At 36.6% G+C, this 20,847-nt stretch overlaps 3 protein-coding genes and 1 long non-coding RNA gene across 5 annotated transcripts; all 4 read right to left on the reverse strand.

Moving 5' to 3' along the window:
• Nucleotides 1-2,172: 2,172 nt before the first annotated feature.
• LOC129422063 (uncharacterized) lies at nucleotides 2,173-4,198 on the reverse strand. Of its 2 annotated transcripts, XR_012369081.1 has the most exons (4): nucleotides 3,992-4,198; nucleotides 3,649-3,672; nucleotides 2,846-2,953; nucleotides 2,173-2,412 (listed from the first exon to the last, which is right to left on the reverse strand). It is a non-coding gene; the product is annotated as an uncharacterized lncRNA (long non-coding RNA). The 2 variants fall into 2 exon arrangements; XR_012369080.1 differs by lacking the exon at nucleotides 3,649-3,672.
• Nucleotides 4,199-7,305: 3,107 nt separating this feature from the next.
• LOC129445342 (uncharacterized) lies at nucleotides 7,306-10,968 on the reverse strand. The gene is made up of 3 exons (XM_055206554.2): nucleotides 10,693-10,968; nucleotides 10,291-10,597; nucleotides 7,306-8,476 (listed from the first exon to the last, which is right to left on the reverse strand). Exons 1-3 carry the CDS (start codon nucleotides 10,843-10,845, stop codon nucleotides 7,476-7,478), a joined length of 1,461 nt encoding a protein of 486 aa, XP_055062529.2. The 5' UTR covers nucleotides 10,846-10,968; the 3' UTR covers nucleotides 7,306-7,475.
• A 1,104-nt stretch (nucleotides 10,969-12,072) lies between these two features.
• On the reverse strand, nucleotides 12,073-16,562 carry LOC141349083 (uncharacterized). Its single transcript, XM_073866438.1, has 3 exons — nucleotides 16,300-16,562; nucleotides 15,916-16,204; nucleotides 12,073-14,514 (listed from the first exon to the last, which is right to left on the reverse strand). Exons 1-3 carry the CDS (start codon nucleotides 16,450-16,452, stop codon nucleotides 13,508-13,510), a joined length of 1,449 nt encoding a protein of 482 aa, XP_073722539.1. The 5' UTR covers nucleotides 16,453-16,562; the 3' UTR covers nucleotides 12,073-13,507.
• A 2,341-nt stretch (nucleotides 16,563-18,903) lies between these two features.
• Nucleotides 18,904-20,726, reverse strand: LOC141349184 (uncharacterized). Its single transcript, XM_073866461.1, has 2 exons — nucleotides 20,452-20,726; nucleotides 18,904-19,781 (listed from the first exon to the last, which is right to left on the reverse strand). The coding sequence occupies exons 1-2, from the start codon at nucleotides 20,549-20,551 to the stop codon at nucleotides 18,940-18,942; spliced, it is 942 nt and encodes a 313-aa protein (XP_073722562.1). The 5' UTR covers nucleotides 20,552-20,726; the 3' UTR covers nucleotides 18,904-18,939.
• Nucleotides 20,727-20,847: the final 121 nt, after the last annotated feature.

Below are 20,847 nucleotides of genomic sequence, written 5' to 3' on the forward strand. Positions count from 1 at the left end.
GATTCACACCAGTTGATTGCTCTGGCTTTTCGATTGGACATCCTGCCATCTGCCGCCCTTAAAAGGACTTCCTGTTCACGTCCTCGGGAGCAACTGTGCGTTTTATTACCACATTGTTGTTCTCAATAGACTTTGATTCATAAATCCTGTTATAAGACCCTTGCCTGATTATTGACTGTGAGTTTTGCCTAACCCTTCTGATTTGTTAGCCCCATTTAATGTACATATTGTAAATAATTGGGAAGTAGGGAGTTTGACGCCACCAATCACTTACCCCCATTTAAACACTGATTTCTTGTTAAGAAAGGGAAGCAGCAGACTGTATTTTTGTTTGGATATTTAACCCCAGGCAAGTCAGTTTTGAGAACTTTATTGTTTAGTTATTTGTTCTTTTGGCATATGTCAACTCCTGAAGAGACTCCCTTTATTTTTCTCATATTCTGAGTTTTCTATTAAAATACTTTTATTTATTCCGAGAGTTTTTGCCGTCATTTCACAATTCTACTATGCTTCGCCTTTTACCCCTAGACTGGGTGTAATAAGAGCAATACTGCTGAAAATAACATTGCTGACTCATTCATTATAGTTCAGTTTAAACTTCTTTGCATTTTCTACTCTATTACTTTCGCTTCGGGTTTTATTTTATAATTCTATCCTATATTTAGGGCTGCACTGCAGTAATAATATGTTTAGTGTTATAATCGAAATGTATTGATGTATTATAATAATATACCAGTATGAGTCTGACGTTGTTGAGTGTCTTCTCTCTCCAGTACAGCAGGAGGCGCTCTGCAGCTCTTTAGTCCGCCAATAAACCCACTAAAGAAAGAAAGAAAGAGCTCACGACTGGACTGTGACTGGAGCACTGATGGCAGGAAATGACGGTAGCTCAGGTAGTGATCCGGAAATGGAAGATGAATCGTGTGGCGGGAGTGTAGGGAATGAATGGTGGAAAATTGTGAATCGGAAAAGGAAGAAAACAAATAGTCGAGGATCAATGACGGATAGTGGAAAGGAGGATAACGTGAGTAAGGAAAACATAGAAGAATATAAAGTGATGATGAAATTTGCAGAATCAGGTATGACAATTAACCCAATTAAACTGACAAAATCTCTTAATAAAGCGTTAGGAGTGATTCATGGTGCAAAAACGTTAAGAGATGGTAATTTGATTATTATGTGTAAGGATGGAAACCAACAAAAGAAGGCTCTAAGTATAACCTCGATGCTTGGACACTTGGTGTCTTGCACAGTGATGAAGACCAAAACTTGGGTTAGAGGAGTGATTACTGGAATTCCTACTGATGTAAATGCTGATAAAATTAAAAGTTGCATCAAAGGGGGAAAGGTAGTTGGAGCCAAACGGCTTCAATTCGTGAAAAATAAAGAAAGGATGGATAGTTTATCAGTAATGCTTCAGTTTGATGAGGAAAAAATGCCAGAAAGGGTAAAAATAGGATATGTAAGTTATCCAGTAAGACCATACGTGCCCCCTCCGCTTAGATGCTTCAAGTGCCAGAAGTATGGACATGTCAGTGCAGTTTGTAGAGGAAATCAACGTTGTGCGAGATGTGGGGGAGACCATGAATATGGTAAATGTGGCGAAGGTGTTAAGGCAAAATGCTGCAATTGCGGAGGTGAGCATAGTGCTGGATTTGGGGGATGTGTTGTTCACAAACAGGCTGTGAAAATTCAGAATGTGCGAATATTTGAGGGGTTAACATACGCTGAAGCAGCACAAAGAACAAAGCAAAAGGAGCAGTCACCGAGAGAGGTAAAAGCACAAGAACGGACTGAAAATTCTCTAGCGCAAAGTAAGGCAAATGAGGATAGGTTGGTGTTTGGGAAATTGGAATTTGTCTCATTTATGGCTGAAGTGATAAATTGTTCTGCTCAAACAGAAAGCAGAACGGAGAGAATTAAAATCATAATAAGGGCAGCAGAGAGATACTTGGAAGTAGCAGGAGTTACATTGGAAATAATAAATGATATGCTTAAGACTCAAATAAGTTCTCAAACAGCATGTGGAAGTACATAACAATTGTTATGGTTTTAACGATTCTTCAATGGAATGCCAGAAGTATTATTACTAATGGACCAGAATTTAAAAAATTTATAGATCAATTGGATGAGAAACCAAATATAATCTGTTTACAAGAAACATGGTTAAAGGAAAGGTACATCTGTGAACCAGCTTTTGTATCTTGTAAACCTGAAAATGACTTTTACAATTTAAATGGAGCACAGTCTTTGGATGACATCAAGTGTCTGTTGGTATAACTCCTAGACATTCAATGGTGATATCAAAGGCTTTTGGTCTGACAAAGGACAATAGATCTCTGGCACCATGACCACACCATCATCCTCTGTGACATTGTCAACAATTTCCTCTTGAAAAAGTTGCTCCACCATCTGAAAAAGAAACAATGTGTTATAATGCTAACCAAATTTAGTTTGATACATTTCTAAGAACACATAATTACATAATGCCAAAGTAACTATATGCAAGTACATGAATGTCAAGAATAAAAATCCTGATATTTAGTTAATATCATTCCAATCTCATGTAACATAAGCCCTATTTACACATGGCATTGGATGAGTCTTGAGACCACATTTGCTTTAAGGGGAAGGGGACAGCACACTACTTACTATGATAATGAGTAATGACTTTGCAAAATAGTTTGGGGGGAAGGATGTATTATTACAGTGTTTTTGTTGTTGTTGTTTATTAAGAGTTTAATATGTCATGCCATCTACCTGGCTAGAATTATGAATAAAAATAAAATATGAAAAATGAAACATTAATTCTTGATAAATATTCTAAAATGAAATCTGGTCTTACAAAATAGGTGCAGTTCACCTGCCGAATCAAGCACTGTCTCTTCTTCCATTGCAGTTCTTCATAGTACAAGAGACAGCTGAACAAACATCACACCATAGAGGCTCAATTCTAAAAAAAAAAGAGATAGAGAAGTATGGTCAAATCGTAGCTTATAAAAAAGCAATGTCTGTCCATAGTAAATCATCATGTGAAGTATTATGGAAACCAAATTAGTGGCATTCCTACATTAAGGGCAGGTAGGCTGAATAATACCAGATGTGGTGCAGATATGCATTTTTAGAGTGCTGCTAATACGCCTAAATAAGACGATTCTGTCGTCATTTACTCACCATCATGTCGTTCCAAACCCTTAAGACTTTGGTTCATCTTCTGAACACAAGTAAAGATCTTTAAAATGTTATCTTTTCAAAGAGAGCTTTCTGTCCCACCAGTAACAGCAAACATGACTACCCCTTTGAAAGCATTGTGCTACATAAGGTTAAAATGTGCTACATAAGGTTAAAATGAAGCCTTGAAAGGGGCCCTTTCAAGGCTTCATTTTAACCTTATGTAGCACAGTGCTCTTGTAAACGTGCATTAAAGATTAATTGATTTGAATTAAAATTGATTTAAACTAAACATTCGCTGCAAAATATGTTCTCACGCTTGTTCTTGTAGAAATAGCTAACATGAATTCTATGCTGAACTTGTTACATTTCAAATCTAATAAAAAACATAAACTAAAAAAAACTAAAAATTTACCAAAGCCCCTTTAAATTGGTATTTTATATACAGAGAACAACATGAGATGGTTCAGTGCCTACCTGGAGAAATTACACTCTTTGGTCCTGATAAGTAATATAAAAAGAAAAGCGGAATTAGGCTAAAATCTTATATTTGTTTTTTATGGACAATAATAAAGATAGAATTGTTTGCCTAACCACAATTAAAGAAAGATCATTATCTTTGCGTTTCACATATCCATTGTAAGCCTAAATGTGCCAAAGTAGACTATGGAACAAATGGGTCTGTTACATCTTTGCTCTGCTTTGAGAAATGCAATACCATTCATATACAGTTTAACACAACTGTTGCAGCCTTCACACATGAATAAATCTTGCAGTGGGATTATTCTATTTATTTTGATAGTTATTAAACTTAACTTACCTCAGGCTGCCTCGATTTTCCGGCCGAGGAGGATGGTGTTGGTGCTCCGGACCGTGAGCCTCTCGATTACTCATCTTGAACTATTGTAATTCCTCTGCTGACGTGTAAAATATCCGTGTATTATCAATAATGTTCTTTAATATACTCTTATTACCGTTTGTTTAGACTACTTGCAGCTCCGCTGATAAACTGCGTCCGATCGTCTTCTTCTTGTTGTTTTTGGCAGCGGTTGGGATCCAGCTTGTTGGTGCGCTGCTGCCGCCTTCTGTTCCGGGGTTCCGGTTCAATGAGCTGTCAATCAAAATCTCACAAGCCAATAAGAGCGAACCGCTGTTAAGCCCGCCCCTCACGAGAGGTTTGTGTCAAAATGGAGAACGTAAATTTGCGAATCGCAAACAAAAACTTGGAAAGTGAGAACGTAAACATTTGCAGCACATTCAAAACTATGTTTTGTGAAAGTGAAACTTGTAAAACTACAAACAAAGAATGCAGTACATTCAAAGATGATGTTAATTTTTTTGCTAGTTAGTTGATTGTTTTTATTTTCAGATTGTTTTTTTCTTTTATCAATGTATATTTTTGTTTGTTTTTGCAAAAGTTGCGTTCGTTTAATTTGACACAAATGTAATTCCATACCATAATGGTATCTTTTTTTTATATAATGTACCCGCCGAGTATGCTCCACCCCCAGCCTGTACTGTAGGATGCTCCACACAGCCGTAAAGCAAGTTTTTGTAGTTTTCACTTGAACTACAGGACCGCGACCTGACGGTTTGAAACTTCTTTAGTGCGGTTTTGGCCGATAGAGGGCTGCAAATCGAATGTGAAAGTGTCATTCACCCTGTTTCGAGTGAAACTTTTTAGGTATAAAAATTTTAAGGTATAAAAATAACTCTTCGGTATTGCTTTAAAATGGAAGAGTTCACGAGAACGCAGAGAGATTTTGATTTGTTTTCTTTTGTTTAGACAAAATTAGCTTTGCTTTTTGACAGTGTATCCAAAAAAAAGTGTATCCATACATAGATCTGTTTCCTTCTCATTTTAACAAAGTCTGTCCACACGTTTGATTAAACTTTCAGTAAATTAATTTGTTCTTGATAATGACTTAGTCCTTTAATCTAGTTTTATGGTTGGTATGCACATTCAAAGACCAAAAAGACCGAAAATGTGTGCGTTATCGAATGAGGGGCCGGTGTAGCAGCCGATTTCGTTTCCCTCGGAATGTCTGTTCCCCCTCCAGTCGAAAAAGCGTGTCTGCGGACAGCGCATGCGCAGGTACCTAATGCATATATAATGCATATGCAGGTACTGCGTGTTTTTTTTAAATTTATTTTTATGTTTTAGTATGCTATAGCATATGCACAGAGTTTGTACAATCTAATACAGCTAACAACAATCTAAACTATAAAATATGTTAACAGCTGGGTGTACAAAAAGCGAGAAGTGGAACAGACATTCCGAGGGGAACAGGATCGGCTGCTACCGGTCTGGTCCATGCCAGGGCCGATTTTTTTTTGTCCCAGTTCGCCCATGCGTACAACATTACTTACTGTTCCAAAAGCATGACGGCCAAGTCAGCATCGGTCACGAACCCCTCCTCCTCCTTTAGTTCACGCCATCGAGCGAACGCTGGCCCAATATTGATCCTCGTCCTTCCTTTTTCTCTGTCACTCTCCCGTTTTCTCTTTTTGGTCTCCTCCGACAAAACCTTGGGTTTCTTTTTCTTCGTTGCTGCTTCTGCCATGACAAAAATGCGCTCTTACGTCCGAATTTGCGGAAGTGACGTATGCCTTCAAGCAGTCGAATTTGCAGTTCTTTTTGTGCTCGGGTTACTACCCGAAACCCCGAGTTTAAAAGTACGATAGTGATACAGACCCCGTCAGGCTATTGGTAGACATGTCATTAAACCTATTTTTAGTCGATGTACCAAGGGTCTTGAAAATATATTATGACGGATGAAAAACTGCAAAGTGTCAGTTTAACAAAGTGTTTATACAAACATACACACACACACACACACGCACATATATATATGTATATGTATATGTCTGTGTTTGTGTGTGTTTAATCAATGGTCATGACCATTGAAATTATATGACCATTGATTAGCGATTAGCGTGGACACTAACAAAGTCCACAAGTCCGTAGTACAAGACCAAAAATCCTCAATTTCTCAATGAGGAGGATTTACAGTTATTACACTTACTTTTATGAATATGATATTTACCCATTATAAAAACAATGTTAACTACACGTTTATCATCTTTTTTTTAAGACACAATCTAAATAAAGTTTGTGAAGTGTCAATGTCCTCCTGCTTGAGCTGCAGTGTGACAGGGAAAGAAAAAATATAGAAACTCAATCTTTCAAATAAATAAATGTAAGATTATCAAAGAATTTTGATTGTGTATTGAAATTAGAAATATAATTTATATTTGAAACATTTCCTATAATTTACATTTCACCAATCTTCAACTCTGGCATTTAGCAAACTTAAAAATGTAATAGTATTTGTATAAATGTAATAATAGTAGGGTTTTCTTGTTTCTGCTGTTTTGATTTCAAGTTAAAAAAATATTAGACTATACATGGACCCATACTTCTGCTTTGGTCAACAAAATTCTGCCCTTCGGTCACTTAAAAGCAAATTATTTTTCTCCTCAAGGCAAGATCAGGAAACTTGAATAAATTAACCAATTCTAGATATATATTTTAAAACATATTACTGTGTTATCCATGGCGCAGATCCTGTGGGTGCTCCGGGGCTCGAGCAGCATTGGGTAATGTTTATTTTTAGATAAACTAATTCTTTAAAGGGGACAGAGAATGAAAAACCATTTTTACCTTGTTTTGTTGAATAATGGTAGTCTACCCACATTCACAAACATACAAAAAGTGCTAAACATCTCAGTCTCATAGAAATTCCTCTTTTAGAAATGTCAGCCAGAAAACTGCTCAATCTGAAAAATTGATGCTTATGACATCACAGGCATGTCACTGCCCCTCCACTTTAAAATAATTGGCTACATTTTTTGAGTGGCAGCAAAGTCAGCCAATCAGTAATGAGATTGCAAGTTAAGCCAAATAGGTGCAAAACCACTTGTTTAAATTCCCCCACCCTAATAGAGCTATTTGAGAGAGGTTTTTAGGAAGCTTCTACGGCATTACAGACCCAAACAAAAACATTTTTGTCTACATGTCACATCACAGAACAAGGATAAATACTCCGTTCAATCATTCTATGTCACCTTTAAGTTTCTGTAAACTTAAATATCATACATACATACATACATACATATACACGCACGCACACATACTTAAATGCACATTTATTCTTCACATAAACATAGTGAACGTATTAAGAATTGGAATATAGTGCACAAAGACTTTGTGTCTTGACAATCATGTGTAACGCACAGTATCAGACAGTCCCGCAAAAAAAGGTCTGTTTAGGCCCAGATATCCCAAACAAATGTGAAAGTATTTATGTAGGAGCTATTTTTTCACACATGGCTGTTTGTTCTTCAGTATGTTTCTTCTGATGAGTCTTTAAAGGTCCGAAATAAGTGAATCTTTCTCCACATATGGAGCAGACGTAAGGTTTCTCTCCAGTATGAACTCTCTGATGATTTTTTAGGTTACCTGCTAGAGTAAACGTCTTTTCACACTGAGAGCATTTGAAAGGTCTTTCTCCTGTATGAACTCTCTGGTGTGACACTAAACTGTAATTTTGACTGAAACTCTTTCCACACACATTACATTGATGAGGTTTTTCTCCAGTGTGCATAGCTTGGTGATTTTTGAAATTAGTTGGATGAGTAAAGCTCTTACCACAGTAAGAGCAGAGGTAAGGTTTCTCTCCGGTGTGAATTCTCTCATGGACTATCAGATGAATTTTCTGCTGAAAACATTTATCGCAGTATGAACATTGATGGCGCCTCCCTCCAGTGTGTAATGTTTGGTGTGACTTTAAAGAGAAGGGGTACCTAAAGGTTTTTCCACATTCACTGCACAGATACGGTCTCTCATTAGTGTGTATAAGCATGTGTGTCTTCAGATGAGGTTTGTGTCTGAATCTTATCTTACAGTGAGGACACTCGTATGGTTTTTCTCCTGTGTGAGATCTTTTATGAGCATTAAGATTTCCTTTGCTGCTGAAATATTTGCCACATTCAGTGCAGTGGAAAGACTTTTCATCACTGTGTATCTTCATGTGTTCTTTTAGCTGAGATAAGAAGACAAAATTAACCCCACACTGCTGACAGTGAACCTGTTTATTCTTCTTCTCTTTGTGCTTTTCTGAATGATGACGTCTCTTCTCTTGTAAGCTAGTAAAGCTGATTTTACATCTCCTGCAGGTGAAGAGTTTCTGTTCTGTGTGTTTTCTCTCTGAATGTCCTCGTGAGCTGAATGTCTCTCCACCGGTGATGCAGGAAAGAGTCGAGGACGTTATTTCTCCATCCACACACGAGTCACTGATCTCATCTGGAAGAAACATGATTGCAAACACAGTAAAAAAAGAATGTGATTCTGTATCTTCTTCTAGATTTATTCCAAGATATCTCTTGTTTCTAAGGCAATCGTAACTGAATTGCATAGCTTGTCAGTGATCTATGGTTCTGTATAGACCCCTTCACAGTTCACGTCACAGGCGGTTCCCACTGCGCATGTCGGAGTCAGAAAAGTCATTACAGCAGATTGAGTTGCGTATTATTCGGTATCGTCAAAATTGCCTACTTGCATCGTGAACTTTGAAAATCGCACCAGGTCTGCCGTTAAGTTTTTCGGGATTCCTGCAGAATCTCAAAATCAAAAAATACAACATCTGTGGCTGCAAGCAACTAAACGTGCAGACTGCGGCAATGCAAAGATCAAAGATGCTTGTGTTTGTAGTGCTCACTTCATTTCAGGTAAGTCATAATTTTTCAGCCCTGTTAGATTAAACTAGAAAGTCTAGATGGTATGAACAGTTTGACCTCATGCTGCACGTGCACCCGATAGTCGTTCAATGTTTGCAAACCTTGAAGGGGTCTATAGTAAATGCTGTTAATAATAACAACAACATTATACATATGCAGTATACTATTATAATATAAGCAGCAATTTCGGGGTCAAGCCTAGCAAGGAAACACAAATGGACAAAAGGGAAAAGAAAGAAAAAAAACTAGGTGGTACTGTGATGAAACCATGCATGCAACCCCAAGTGAAGACTGTGATTACATGTATCTATCAAGTTTCATGATGATACACTTTAGTTTTGCGAAGATACAGCTGTATGACAATATGGCTTGTTTGATGTTGAAGGTTTTGTTAAATTGTAAGGCCAACTAGTGACGCAGACACACCATCTTTTTTGTGTGGTCTCAGAAAATCTCATTTAGTTGAAGAGTTATAACCCTTTATGTCCAAAACACAAAAAAATCAATTTTTTTTGCAATTTTCATCCTTTTCAGATTAAAATTTTGACATTTCATCATTAGTGTAAACATAGGCCAGAGATATATGTATATGAGGAAATTTTTTTTTCGAGTCAATCAAAATAACGCTCGCGAACATATTCTAGGTCTCGAGTTTCTAGGATTTACGAATCAGAAGTTGGTAAAAATACTGAGGATTCATAGACTAATAATATAAAAAGTGCATGCAGGGAGCACCCAGCAGCTTTCTTTACACATTTTGTAATACTTAAACAACAAATGCCAGTAGTAGCAGGTTTAAAGGCTACTGCTTCACATGCTGTTTACGTTCACTGAGGACAACCGACTATGCTTGTGTGTATACTTAAGACAAACATTATAACATAACTGTGTTTGGTATATTACTGGTTCATGTAAGGGATTCAGTGCAAAAACCTAAACCAACTCTTTCTTTTCTCTCAACACGTATTGTTTAGAAACAGTAATGACTTGCATCTTGTTATAGGGCCTTTTGTACGATTGCATGCCTATGACATATCGGTTTTATTGTTTCCTAATCTTTGCTTTGGACAAAAGCGTCTACTAAATGCCTAAATGTATATGGAGCTAGTTATAAGACTAAACGTTTTCAATTATAGAAAGGTGTCGTTCAACAAAATTAATTTATTTTAATGACATATTTTTAAAGATATGCAACAATTTTTTGTCGGTAGATATTCAGTTTAAAAAAAATACAGCTTCAGGTTTTCAAGATGAAAAGTAAACTCGGAACATGAAATAAAAATCCCTACAAACAACTTAGAACGTTTCTAGTGACGTTCTTATTTGGTCCCCCCCACCCCAAAAAACAAAAGAAAACTTTTTAAGGAAGAAGAAACATACCTAAGGCAATTATATCATCATCATCATCATCATCATCATCATCACGATTGTCTCCATCACTGTGATGTTCCTCTGTTATGGTTTCTCTTCTCATCTCCACGAGTTTGACTGAACACATGTTGAGTTTGGTGTGCAGGATCTGCTGCTGTTCTCCAGCGTTACAGACAGAATCCAGAGACTCTGTGGAGGTTTGATCAGTAGATTCATCATCCTGTAAGTCCTGATTACTGTCACACACTGTAGTGTCCTGAGCGTCTGTGTGCTTTGACTCAGTATAACAGAGTAAAGTCAGACTGAGCTCGGAGTCCTGTGTGGAAGATTCACAACAAACACACACAGAGTAAGATTAGAAATGATTTGATTTTGTCTGATTTAGGTAAAGGATGTTTAAGCTGTACAAACCTCTCTCTTCAGTCCTTCATCTCCTCTTAACCTCAGCTTTGTCTCCAGTAACGCCACCTCTTTCTTCAGCTGAGAGATTTCTGTGATGAAATCATCAATATCCAGCATGGACAGATCAGTTCCTACTGATTTACAGCACATCACATCCATCATCAACACTAAAATACACAGAGACAAGACTCTGTTTAAAACACTCAAGAGAGAAAAACACTGAGGATACACAAACACATCACACGCGAGCTCTTTCGCTCTTTCTTTAGTGGGTTTATCGGCAGAGTAAAGAGCTGCAGAGCGCCTCCTGCTGTACTGGAGAGAGAAGAAACTCAATATTTATCTATTAATCGTTTTAAAATATTTATAGGACTTTTTTGCTTGTTTTTGTAAAATAAATTTATATTTTAAATACTTAAAAGTACCAACATCTTCCAATATGTTGAATTATTAGTTCATTAAACATGCCCCGTTTATGTGAAAGATACATCATGCAGATGCATGGGGACACATCCTCAGTGATGTATCCTGGGGTCATTGGGTGTTTCGGGTCTTTCAACATCAGTTGAAAATACAGCGTTCTGAATTTTCTGGAGCTTACTGATGACGTTTTGACATTATGTAATTTATAGTTTTATCTGATTCCAAAAGATAAAATCTAACTGTTTATAATATGAATCAGATTAATCGTTACCTTTAAACACTTAGGGGCGATTTCCCAGACAGGGGTTAGACTAGTCCTAGACTAAAATAAATGTAAGAGCTCTGCAAACTGAAAACAAATTGCACTGACATATCTTAAAATACATCAGTGCCCTTTGTTTTGCCTCAAAATGCACACAAGTAATGTTTTTAGTAAGGCATGTTTGTTAAAACTAGTCATATTTCCTAATTAAACGAAGTCCTAATCCCTGTCGGCGAAACCACCCCTTACATAATTTGGATGTTTGTTTATTCTGATTTAGTTCTGGTATTCATTCATTTGGTTCTCATAGTCGCACATGATCCTAGTATGGGCCTTATAATTAATATACTGGTCAACGGTCATAAGCGAATCAGTATTGGTCGCTGCCAGAGGTTGGAATATACACTTAAACAGCCGCTCTATGCTTAATTTTAAACATACTTTATTAAGTCCCCTTATAGGTGACACAATTATTACAATGACTATTTCTAACCAGAGGTCATGAACACTATCAACCGAACAAACTAATCGATTTATGACAATAGCTTTGTATAATCATGCATGCCATAGTTTCCTATGTACACTTAGATAGAATGATATTGAAAAAATCAGAGGTTAAGACTTACCCTGTTTAGAGTGGACAGATAACATTTACATCGTTAGCCTATTACTTGTAGTGTCAACATTTACAGAGCAACACAGAATAAGGTCAAACATAATTTATTAACCAGGTAGGAAAAACATAATTCAGAAGCCAATTAACAATCCAATTTAAATACAAAACAATCAAACCATTGCATAACCAGTAAATAGACAAAGATCTGGTTACAGATGACACAACATCAGAGGGGTTCTTTTCTAAATATAAAAAAAACCCCTGAACCCTAACAAACCTTCCTTAAATATCCAGAGAGAACGAAGCATTGTTATAACGATAGAACTTTGGTAGTGATTGGTTGTTGTAAACTCAGGGGTGTTGTCTAATATGTCTACAGTGAATGAAGACCAGATTCAGATTCTTTGTGCATGTAGAATGTAGCATTTCATATACAGTTTGTTTTGAGAGAATGAGGGGGAGATGAGAAAACCAGAAGAGAAACCAGGTATGAGAAGACTCCTATAAAGTCTGTTACTTTAAGGGGTCTATTATGAGATATAGTCTTGTCTTAAGCTAATCCCTGTCTGGGAAACCACCCATGATATATTTGCATCATGGATAGATCAAGAGCATTCATTATAAATTAAGGTGCATCACATATTACGTTCACTCTATAACATTTCTGTAGAAATTACAGTATTACTGCCAGCTATTTGCCAGTAACTTACCCCTTATGAAAATCAACCATGGGATTATTAAAGTTAAAACAAAACAAAAACATTGTTACTGTAATAAAACCATGGTACCACAAAATAACTGTAGATTTTACATTTATGTTATTTACTGCCAACAGTTTGTTCAAAGTTAAATGAACATGAAACATTTTCAGTCTTTATCATCTACAGTAAGTTACTGGCAACCAGCTGCATAATTACAGCAATTTTTTACAGTGTAAGACCGTAGATTTAAAATAATGTCATTTACTGGAAACAGTTTGTTCAAGGTTATATAAACATTAACAAGTCTTTATCTTCACAAAATAAAAGTAAATTAAAGGCATCATGCAAAGCATTTTGGGAACCAAAATCTGAAGAATAAACAGAAAAAAGGTTGGATTTCTGGTTTCTAGAATGGTTTGCATGAGGCTGTTATTTTATTTTTTATAAGACTTGTTCATGTCTAACACTAACATCCTGCATGTTAGGATATGGGGGCCCCAACACAGATCCTTGGGGGACACCTCTGGCAATCTCCTCTGGTGCTGTATATATATGGAGTTTGTCACAAACAAATTTTAAACCAGAAAACATGACTTGATAAACCCACGCTCTTTAATCGCTCTTCAACAGGGGGTCTGTGGTCACATCTGTGGTTCATTTATGCATCCAGATGTTTTACTGTGATAACATTAAAAGTATGCATAGTACTCAAACTACACACACAAAGCCTCATGCAAATGTAGTACAAAATCTACCATAAAGCTAAACGGTGTTAGTTATATCTTTTATGTACAATTATACTGCTGTTCTGACATTTGGCTGTTATTTTTTAACAAAGTCTTTCTCATAGTTTAGGTCGCTTTGAACATGTTTCTTCTGATGAGTCTTAAAAGGTCCTACATTAGCAAATCTCTCTCCACAGATCGAGCAGACGTAAGGTTTCTCTCCAGTGTGAACTCTCAGATGGATTCTCAGGAGAACCGCTTGAGTAAACGTATTCTCACACAGAGAGCATTTGTAAGGTCTTTCTCCTGTATGTGTTCTCCGGTGTGACGATAAATTGTAATGTTTAGTAAAACTCTTCCCACAAACATTACACTGATAAGGTTTTTCTCCAGTGTGAACTCTCTGATGATCTCTTAAAGAACTTGAACAAGAGAAGCTCTTTCCACATTGAGAGCAGAGATAAGGTTTCTCTCCAGTGTGAACTCTTTGATGACTCGTCAGCTGAGATTTATGACAGAAACGTTTATCACAGTGTGAACATTCATATTGTTTCTCATAGTGTATTTTTTGGTGCGTCTTTAGACAAACTGAATCCCTGAAGGTTTTTCCACATTCACTGCACTGATACGGTCTCTCATTGGTGTGTAAAAAGACATGTTTCTTTAAGCAAGGTTTTTGGGTGAATCTCATCTCACAGTGAGGACACTTGTACGGTTTTTCTCCTGTATGTGTTCTCTTATGTGTAACGAGTACATTCCTGGATCTGAAACGCATGTCACATTCGGTGCAGTGGAAAGGCCTTTCACCGCTGTGTGTCAGCATGTGATGTTTCAGACCAGAATAGGAGATATAAACTTTACTACACAGCTCACAGTGCCTCTTCTCTCTGTGCACATTTGAGTGACGTCTCTGCTCTTGTACGGTTGTAAAGGTCATCTCACATCTGCTGCAGGTGAAGAGTTTCTGTTCTGTGTGTTTTCCCTCTAAATGTCCATGTGAGCTCAATGTCTCTCTGCCGGTGATGCAGGAAAAAGTTTGTGCTGTCACTCGCTCCTTTGATGTGGACGTTATTTCGCCAACACAAGATGAATCACTCTTCACACCTGAAAGAAACATGATAGCATCATATTAAAAATAATCACAAAAGGTAAAATAATGAAAATAGACAATATGGACATGATGTGCAAAATGTCTAAAGAAAATGAAGGTCTAACTGTGGGTCCACACCAGACCCGTTTGAGGCGTCAAATTCACATCTACCGCGCGTAGTTGGACGCCTGAACATTTTGGGGCGGTTTCCCGGACAGGGATTAGACTAGTCCTAGACTAAAATATTTTTAAGAGCTATCCAAACTGAAAACCACTTGAACTTACATATCCTAAAATACATCAGTGCCCTTTGTTTTGCCTCAAAATGCCCAAAAATAATGTTTTTAGTGAGGCATGTTTGTTAAAACTAGTTGTATTTTCTGATTAAACTGAGGCCTAGTCCTGGATTAAGCTAATCCCTGTCCGGGAAACCACCCCAAAGAGTGTATTCACTTCATTTGCGCATGAAAGCCGCATGTGAAATTCTAGTCATTGAGACATTCACGCGGAAATTTGCGTCATGGGAGGGGCTTCTGTGGACTGGCCAACACTCTGAACACCTGCAACAGATGTCGGTGATCATTATTGATTACCAGTCACATCTCTTGCTACAGGGGACTCTAAAATGCTTGATTCTAATTGGCCAGTCGTGACATTTCAAGGTTTGTTATTACGAGAAACGAAACGAAAAACACACGGATAATTAAAATATAAAATAATTCTGAAAGGTACAGTTAAATACTAATCAAAAAATAAATATAAACGCCTATTTTAATAAAATATGACATTTTATTTACAAAAGTAGTGTGTTCATGACATGTCTTGTCTTATCTTAAAACAGAAAACAGGTTTTTCAAACATAGTTGTATCAACATTCATTTGTTTTAAAGTGTTTTAATTTTTACCAACAACGCCTCTAGGGCAGAATTAGGAGTGTATCCATTCCACTAATAATTAAAATACAAAAGAAGAGCCACTAAACTCACAAGCAGCATTCTTCAGAAGAAAAAAATACTTTTTTGATTCATAACGAATGCATTATTCATTTAAAAATTAGGAATACATCACCATAGTCAGGGCTCCAGACTGCCAACAAAATTTGAGAACGTGCCACTGAATTTTACATCCAGTCGCACATGTGCGACCAGTAAATTTGACCTTTTTTTGTGATATGACACTGAATTTGAAACAGCACATTGTAATTTCTGCATCTATCATCAAAGTATTTATTAGTAATACAGTGGAAATGTCATTATTTGGTTAGCATGTTGATTTACCGTGTGTGCCCCAAAGTTTTTTGTTTGCACCCCTAAAATTTTCAGTTGGGGGCCACTGTGCTCCTAGTAAAAAAGTTAGTCTGGAGTCCTGATAGTCTAATTTCATGTAAGAATACTGTAAAGGAAGAATAAACATACCTGGAGGAAAAAAATCATCATCATCATGATTGTCTCCATCAGTGTGATGGTCCTCTGTTATGGTTTCTCTTCTCATCTCCACGAGTTTGACTGAACACATGTTGAGTTTGGTCTGCAGGATCTGCTGCTGTTCTCCAGCGTTACAGACAGAATCCAGAGACTCTGTGGAGGTTTGATCAGTAGATTCATCATCCTGTAAGTCCTGATTACTGTCACACACTGTAGTGTCCTGAGCGTCTGTGTGCTTTGACTCAGTATAACAGAGTAAAGTCAGACTGAGCTCGGAGTCCTGTGTGGAAGATTCACAACAAACACACACAGAGTAAGATTAGAAATGATTTGATGTTGTCTGATTCAGGTAAAGGATGTTTAAGCTGTACAAACCTCTCTCTTCAGTCCTTCATCTCCTCTTAACCTCAGCTTTGTCTCCAGTAACGCCACCTCTTTCTTCAGCTGAGAGATTTCTGTGATGAAATCATCAATATCCAGCATGGACAGATCAGTTCCTACTGATTTACAGCACATCACATCCATCATCAACACTAAAATACACAGAGACAAGACTCTGTTTAAAACACTCAAGAGAGAAAACACTGAGGATACACAAACAGAACACAAGCGAGCTCTTTCTTTCTTTCTTTAGTGGGTTTATATGTGGACTAAAGAGCTTCAGAGCGCCTCCTGCTGTACTGGAGAGAGAAGACACTCAACACGACTACTATGAAAGATGTAACGGCTGTGCTCGTTGTATGACGTTGTTCTTAGCAAAGAACCGCGTCATTAAAAAAATTAACGGTCATTATTTAGCGATTTTTTTTTGTTTATTTATTTACTACCTTAAATATGTAAGAACGAAAATATTTTAGTGATCTATTTGACAGCTTGATGGATGTATCTACAAACGGATAAGCTATATATTTGTAAGATCTGCTAACTTAAAGTGAACGAAATGTTTATGTATCTGTCAAGTAACTTTGCTAAAAAACAACAGAAACCATTACAGAAATTCTATTGGATTTAATAGTTTTTTATATATATTGTATTTTTTCGTGATGACCACGAAAGCCGCGTGTTTATGTTGTTACTGCTGAAACCGTCTATAATGGAAACTTTAATTGTCTGTGGGTCTTGTATGTTTTGATTTGTGTTGGTGGGACCAAAGATTTTTACAATACTATTTTAAGATGTCAAATACATTTTTGGTGTCCCCAGAGTACATATCTGAAGTTTTAGTTCAAAATATCATATAGATAATTTATTAAAATTGTCAATTTGTAGGTGTGTGCAAATATGTGCCATTTTGGATGTGTCCTTTAACATGCAAATAAGCTGTTTTATGTACTAAATGGCAGTGGCGTGGTTTTAATGACCTATTTTTCCACATGCTTGTGGAGAATGGTTTACCAAAACTAAGTTACTGGGTTGATCTTATTCACATTTTCAAGACTGATAAAAGCACTGGGGACCCACTTATAGCATTTAAACACGGTAAAATGTTCATGATATGTCCCCTTTAAATCCTACTGGAATATGTCACAAAACACACTACAAAAAGGAATTTTGTAGTGGTTTAAATGGTAAAAGCTAATCGTTCCTAATGGTATTATAATGGAAAGCATTAAAATTGTGTGATGGTTTCTGTTGGGTTTTTTCAGCAGGGAATGCTTTACATTCTTTATATTGTGTTGAAATCATTGGTTATTTATATAGTTTACTTAAATATCCAAGTAAAGTGAAGTAAAAGTGAAGTAAGGACAATATCTAATGTTAAGATAGTTTTGCTTAAAATAGCTTACTATGTTATAATTTAAATAAATGTAATAATTTTAAAATAAATTACTATAAAAGGGCCCCTAACCTAGATGTTTTCAGCAATATTAAAATAGTCTTTGGTATCCCTAAAATGTGTCTGTAAAGTTTCAGCTCAAAAATCTTTCAATATACGATTTTGAACATGGCATGGCTGCAATGAAAAACGTGCTGTTTTTGTGTGTGTCTCTTTAAATGCAAAGAAAGCTTCTGTTCCCCTGCCTCATGCAAGGGAGTCAAGCGCTCACACATGTGCTTTGGACTACATAAAACAAGCGTCTCTGGCAGAAGGTTGAACTACACGCTCATAAGGCAGAGTGTTGTGAGTGGTTATGGTTGGGGTCCCCAACAGCCTGTTTTGTGTGACTGTTGCGGTTTAAAGATGATTACACAAAGAAGAAAAGATGGATTTGTATAATAACAGGATGTTTCTGCACGCACACTGGCGATTCGTTTTCTGATAGAAACACATTTAAAAGTGCATTATTTAGGTTAGAGGGGCTTTAATAGAGAATTTGAATCAAATATATAGATTTAATCAAAATCCCTCTCGTGTTGACTTATTTTAGTTAGATTTGATGAATGATATTAGATAACAACACAACATGCAATGTGTTAGTTATTTAGATGTAGGGGTGATTAAGATTTTTTTTTCGAAAATGTTCTATTTCCGTAAATAAAACTTTACTTTTGGAAATATTTAGGTATAAAATGATTTATGCATATATGTATGACATAAAATGTACAGCAAGTTCATAAAACTGTGTAATGAATTATCCAGTCAAAGTGAATCCAGTGTGAACCCTGTTTTGAGTGTACAGCTTTGACATCTAGTCAGTGGAGCCAATTAAAACATTGAGTGGTACTCAAAGCAAAAAATTGAGTATTATGTAAGCCAGTGGTTCTCAAATCAAGTCCTCGCCCCCCTCCCTTACATTAGTGGTTCTCAACCCCCTCCCAGAACATTTTAGATGTCTCCTTATATAAAACACCTAATTCCATCAGGCTCATTCCAAAATGTTTGAAAAGTTCCCTTAATTAACACACTACCAAGCTGATGGAGATATTATATATGGAGACATCCAAAGTGTTCTGGGAGGGGGTTGAGAACCACTAATGTAAGCAATATTGACGACAGCTTGTCAGGAAAGAAAATACAAAGTCTACTACAAAAGTCTATTGAGTTTGTAACATTTTTTTATGTACAAGTCTTTTTCACAGATCAGTTTGTTGTTCAGCATGTTTCTTTTGATGAGTCTTAAAAGGTCCTACTTTAGCGAATTTCTCTCCACAGATGGAGCAGCGGTAAGGTTTCTCGCCTGTATGAACTCTCTGATGGATTCTCAGGAGAACCGCTTGATTAAACGCCTCTCCACACAGAGAGCATCTGTAAGGTTTTTCACCTGTATGAATTCTCTGGTGTGTCACTAAATTGTAATGTTTACTAAAACTCTTCCCACAAACATTGCAGTGATGAGGTTTTTCTCCAGTATGAACTCTCAGATGAACAGTCAAAGTACCCGAAGCAGAGAAGCTCTTTCCACAGTCACAGCAGAGATAAGGTCTCTCTCCAGTATGAGTTCTCTCGTGGATTATCAGATCCATTTTATGATAGAAACGTTTATCACAGTAGGAGCATTGATGGGATCTCTCAGAGTGTGTTATTTCATGCTTCCTTAAAGTTTCTTTAAACCTAAAGGTTTTTCCACAGTGAATGCACTGATACGGTCTCTCGTTGGTGTGTACACGCACATGTTTGTTCAAATGGTGTCCACTGATGAATCTCATCTCACATAGAGGACACTGGTGTGGTTTATCTCCTGTGTGAATTTTTTGATGAACATCAAGATTTCCTTTGGTTCTAAAACATTTGTCACAGTCACTGCAGTGGAAAGGCTTTTCATCAGTATGTGTCTTCATATGAGCTATTAAACTAGAAGAAGAAACACAAATCCTCCCACACTGTTGACAGTGAAACTGCTTCTTCTTCTTCTCTCTGTGCTCTTCTGAATGAAGTTTCTTCTCTTGTAAGGTAGTAAAGCTGACACTCTTCTCATCTGAAAGAATCAGAATAGCATCAAAAATCTTTTACACATATGAACAATTGGCCAACCTCAAAAGCAGATAAATTTGACCCAAGTGAAAAGACCATAATGATGGTATAATGAATTAGTATAACTTTCATAATGATGTGCTGTCAATTTTTTTTTCGCTCTTTCTTTCTCTTTGCACTAAATGGCAATACAGCACTAAACATGGATAAAGTCAGATTTTCAAGATATGTCCCCTTTAATTATTGAGAATGTGTGTGATATGTGCCACGGGCATCTCAAATAGCATACTCTCCTTTTAAGTAACGTTATACTTGAAGTAAACTTCGGCTATTAGTGATGTCAGTTGCATAAAATCACACACACGATAGCTCTCTCTAAATAATTAAAATAAGTAATTCATTTAAATGTGCTCTTATCGTCCTACCTACTGTCTGGTTTAAAGTGAGCAGATCTAACGTGCCGTACATTTTTGTTTCTATATATTCACTAGAATAAGTAGCCATGTGCATTAATAATTAAGCACACAGACACGTTAATAAACTGAGTCCCCTTTAGAGGTATAAACATTTAGCCTTTTTATCTACCCTGCTGACGCAAAGACCATCTTTATTAACAATTGCATTTAAACGAATGACACGCAAGAATAAAACCCTTCAAAATCTAAGAAACATACCGGAAGGAAAAAACTCATCATCGTGATGTTTCTCTTCAGTGGGTTCTGTTTTTATTTCAGTAGGTTCTGTTTTAATCTCCGTTTGATTTCCACAGTCCATCGGTTTAACAGATAAACAAAAAAGCCCTCAGATTTCTACTTGTTTCTCCTTTGTGAATATTTAAACCTTTCAGCACAAACAGCAATTTTTTTTACATAAAACCTTTAAATGTACACTAATTAAAATCAGCAAGTCCATTAAAATAAAACTGATGTAAACACAGCGGTTGTTGTTTGAGCTTTCTTTCTTTCTTTCTTTCTTTAGTGGGTTTATATGTGGACTAAAGAGCTGCAGAGCGCCTCCTGCTGTTCTGGAGAGAGAAGACACTCAACACTTCATTCATTTAGATATTTATT

Source organism: Misgurnus anguillicaudatus, chromosome 3 (assembly GCF_027580225.2).
Source record: "Misgurnus anguillicaudatus chromosome 3, ASM2758022v2, whole genome shotgun sequence".
Lineage (NCBI taxonomy): Eukaryota > Metazoa > Chordata > Actinopteri > Cypriniformes > Cobitidae > Misgurnus > Misgurnus anguillicaudatus.

Excerpts from the sequence above, each read along its gene's own strand:
- LOC141349184 (XM_073866461.1), bottom strand. The coding sequence starts at position 20,551 with ATGGACTGTGGAAATCAAACGGAGATTAAAACAGAACCTACTGAAATA. Across the intron at positions 19,782-20,451 it reads TGATGAGTTTTTTCCTTCCG|ATGAGAAGAGTGTCAGCTTT; the intron begins GTATGTTTCTTA and ends TGATTCTTTCAG.
- LOC129445342 (XM_055206554.2), bottom strand. The coding sequence starts at position 10,845 with ATGATGGATGTGATGTGCTGTAAATCAGTAGGAACTGATCTGTCCATG. Across the intron at positions 10,598-10,692 it reads ATGAAGGACTGAAGAGAGAG|GACTCCGAGCTCAGTCTGAC; the intron begins GTTTGTACAGCT and ends TCTTCCACACAG. Across the intron at positions 8,477-10,290 it reads TGATGATATAATTGCCTTAG|ATGAGATCAGTGACTCGTGT; the intron begins GTATGTTTCTTC and ends TGTTTCTTCCAG.
- LOC141349083 (XM_073866438.1), bottom strand. The coding sequence starts at position 16,452 with ATGATGGATGTGATGTGCTGTAAATCAGTAGGAACTGATCTGTCCATG. Across the intron at positions 16,205-16,299 it reads ATGAAGGACTGAAGAGAGAG|GACTCCGAGCTCAGTCTGAC; the intron begins GTTTGTACAGCT and ends TCTTCCACACAG. Across the intron at positions 14,515-15,915 it reads TGATGATTTTTTTCCTCCAG|GTGTGAAGAGTGATTCATCT; the intron begins GTATGTTTATTC and ends TGTTTCTTTCAG.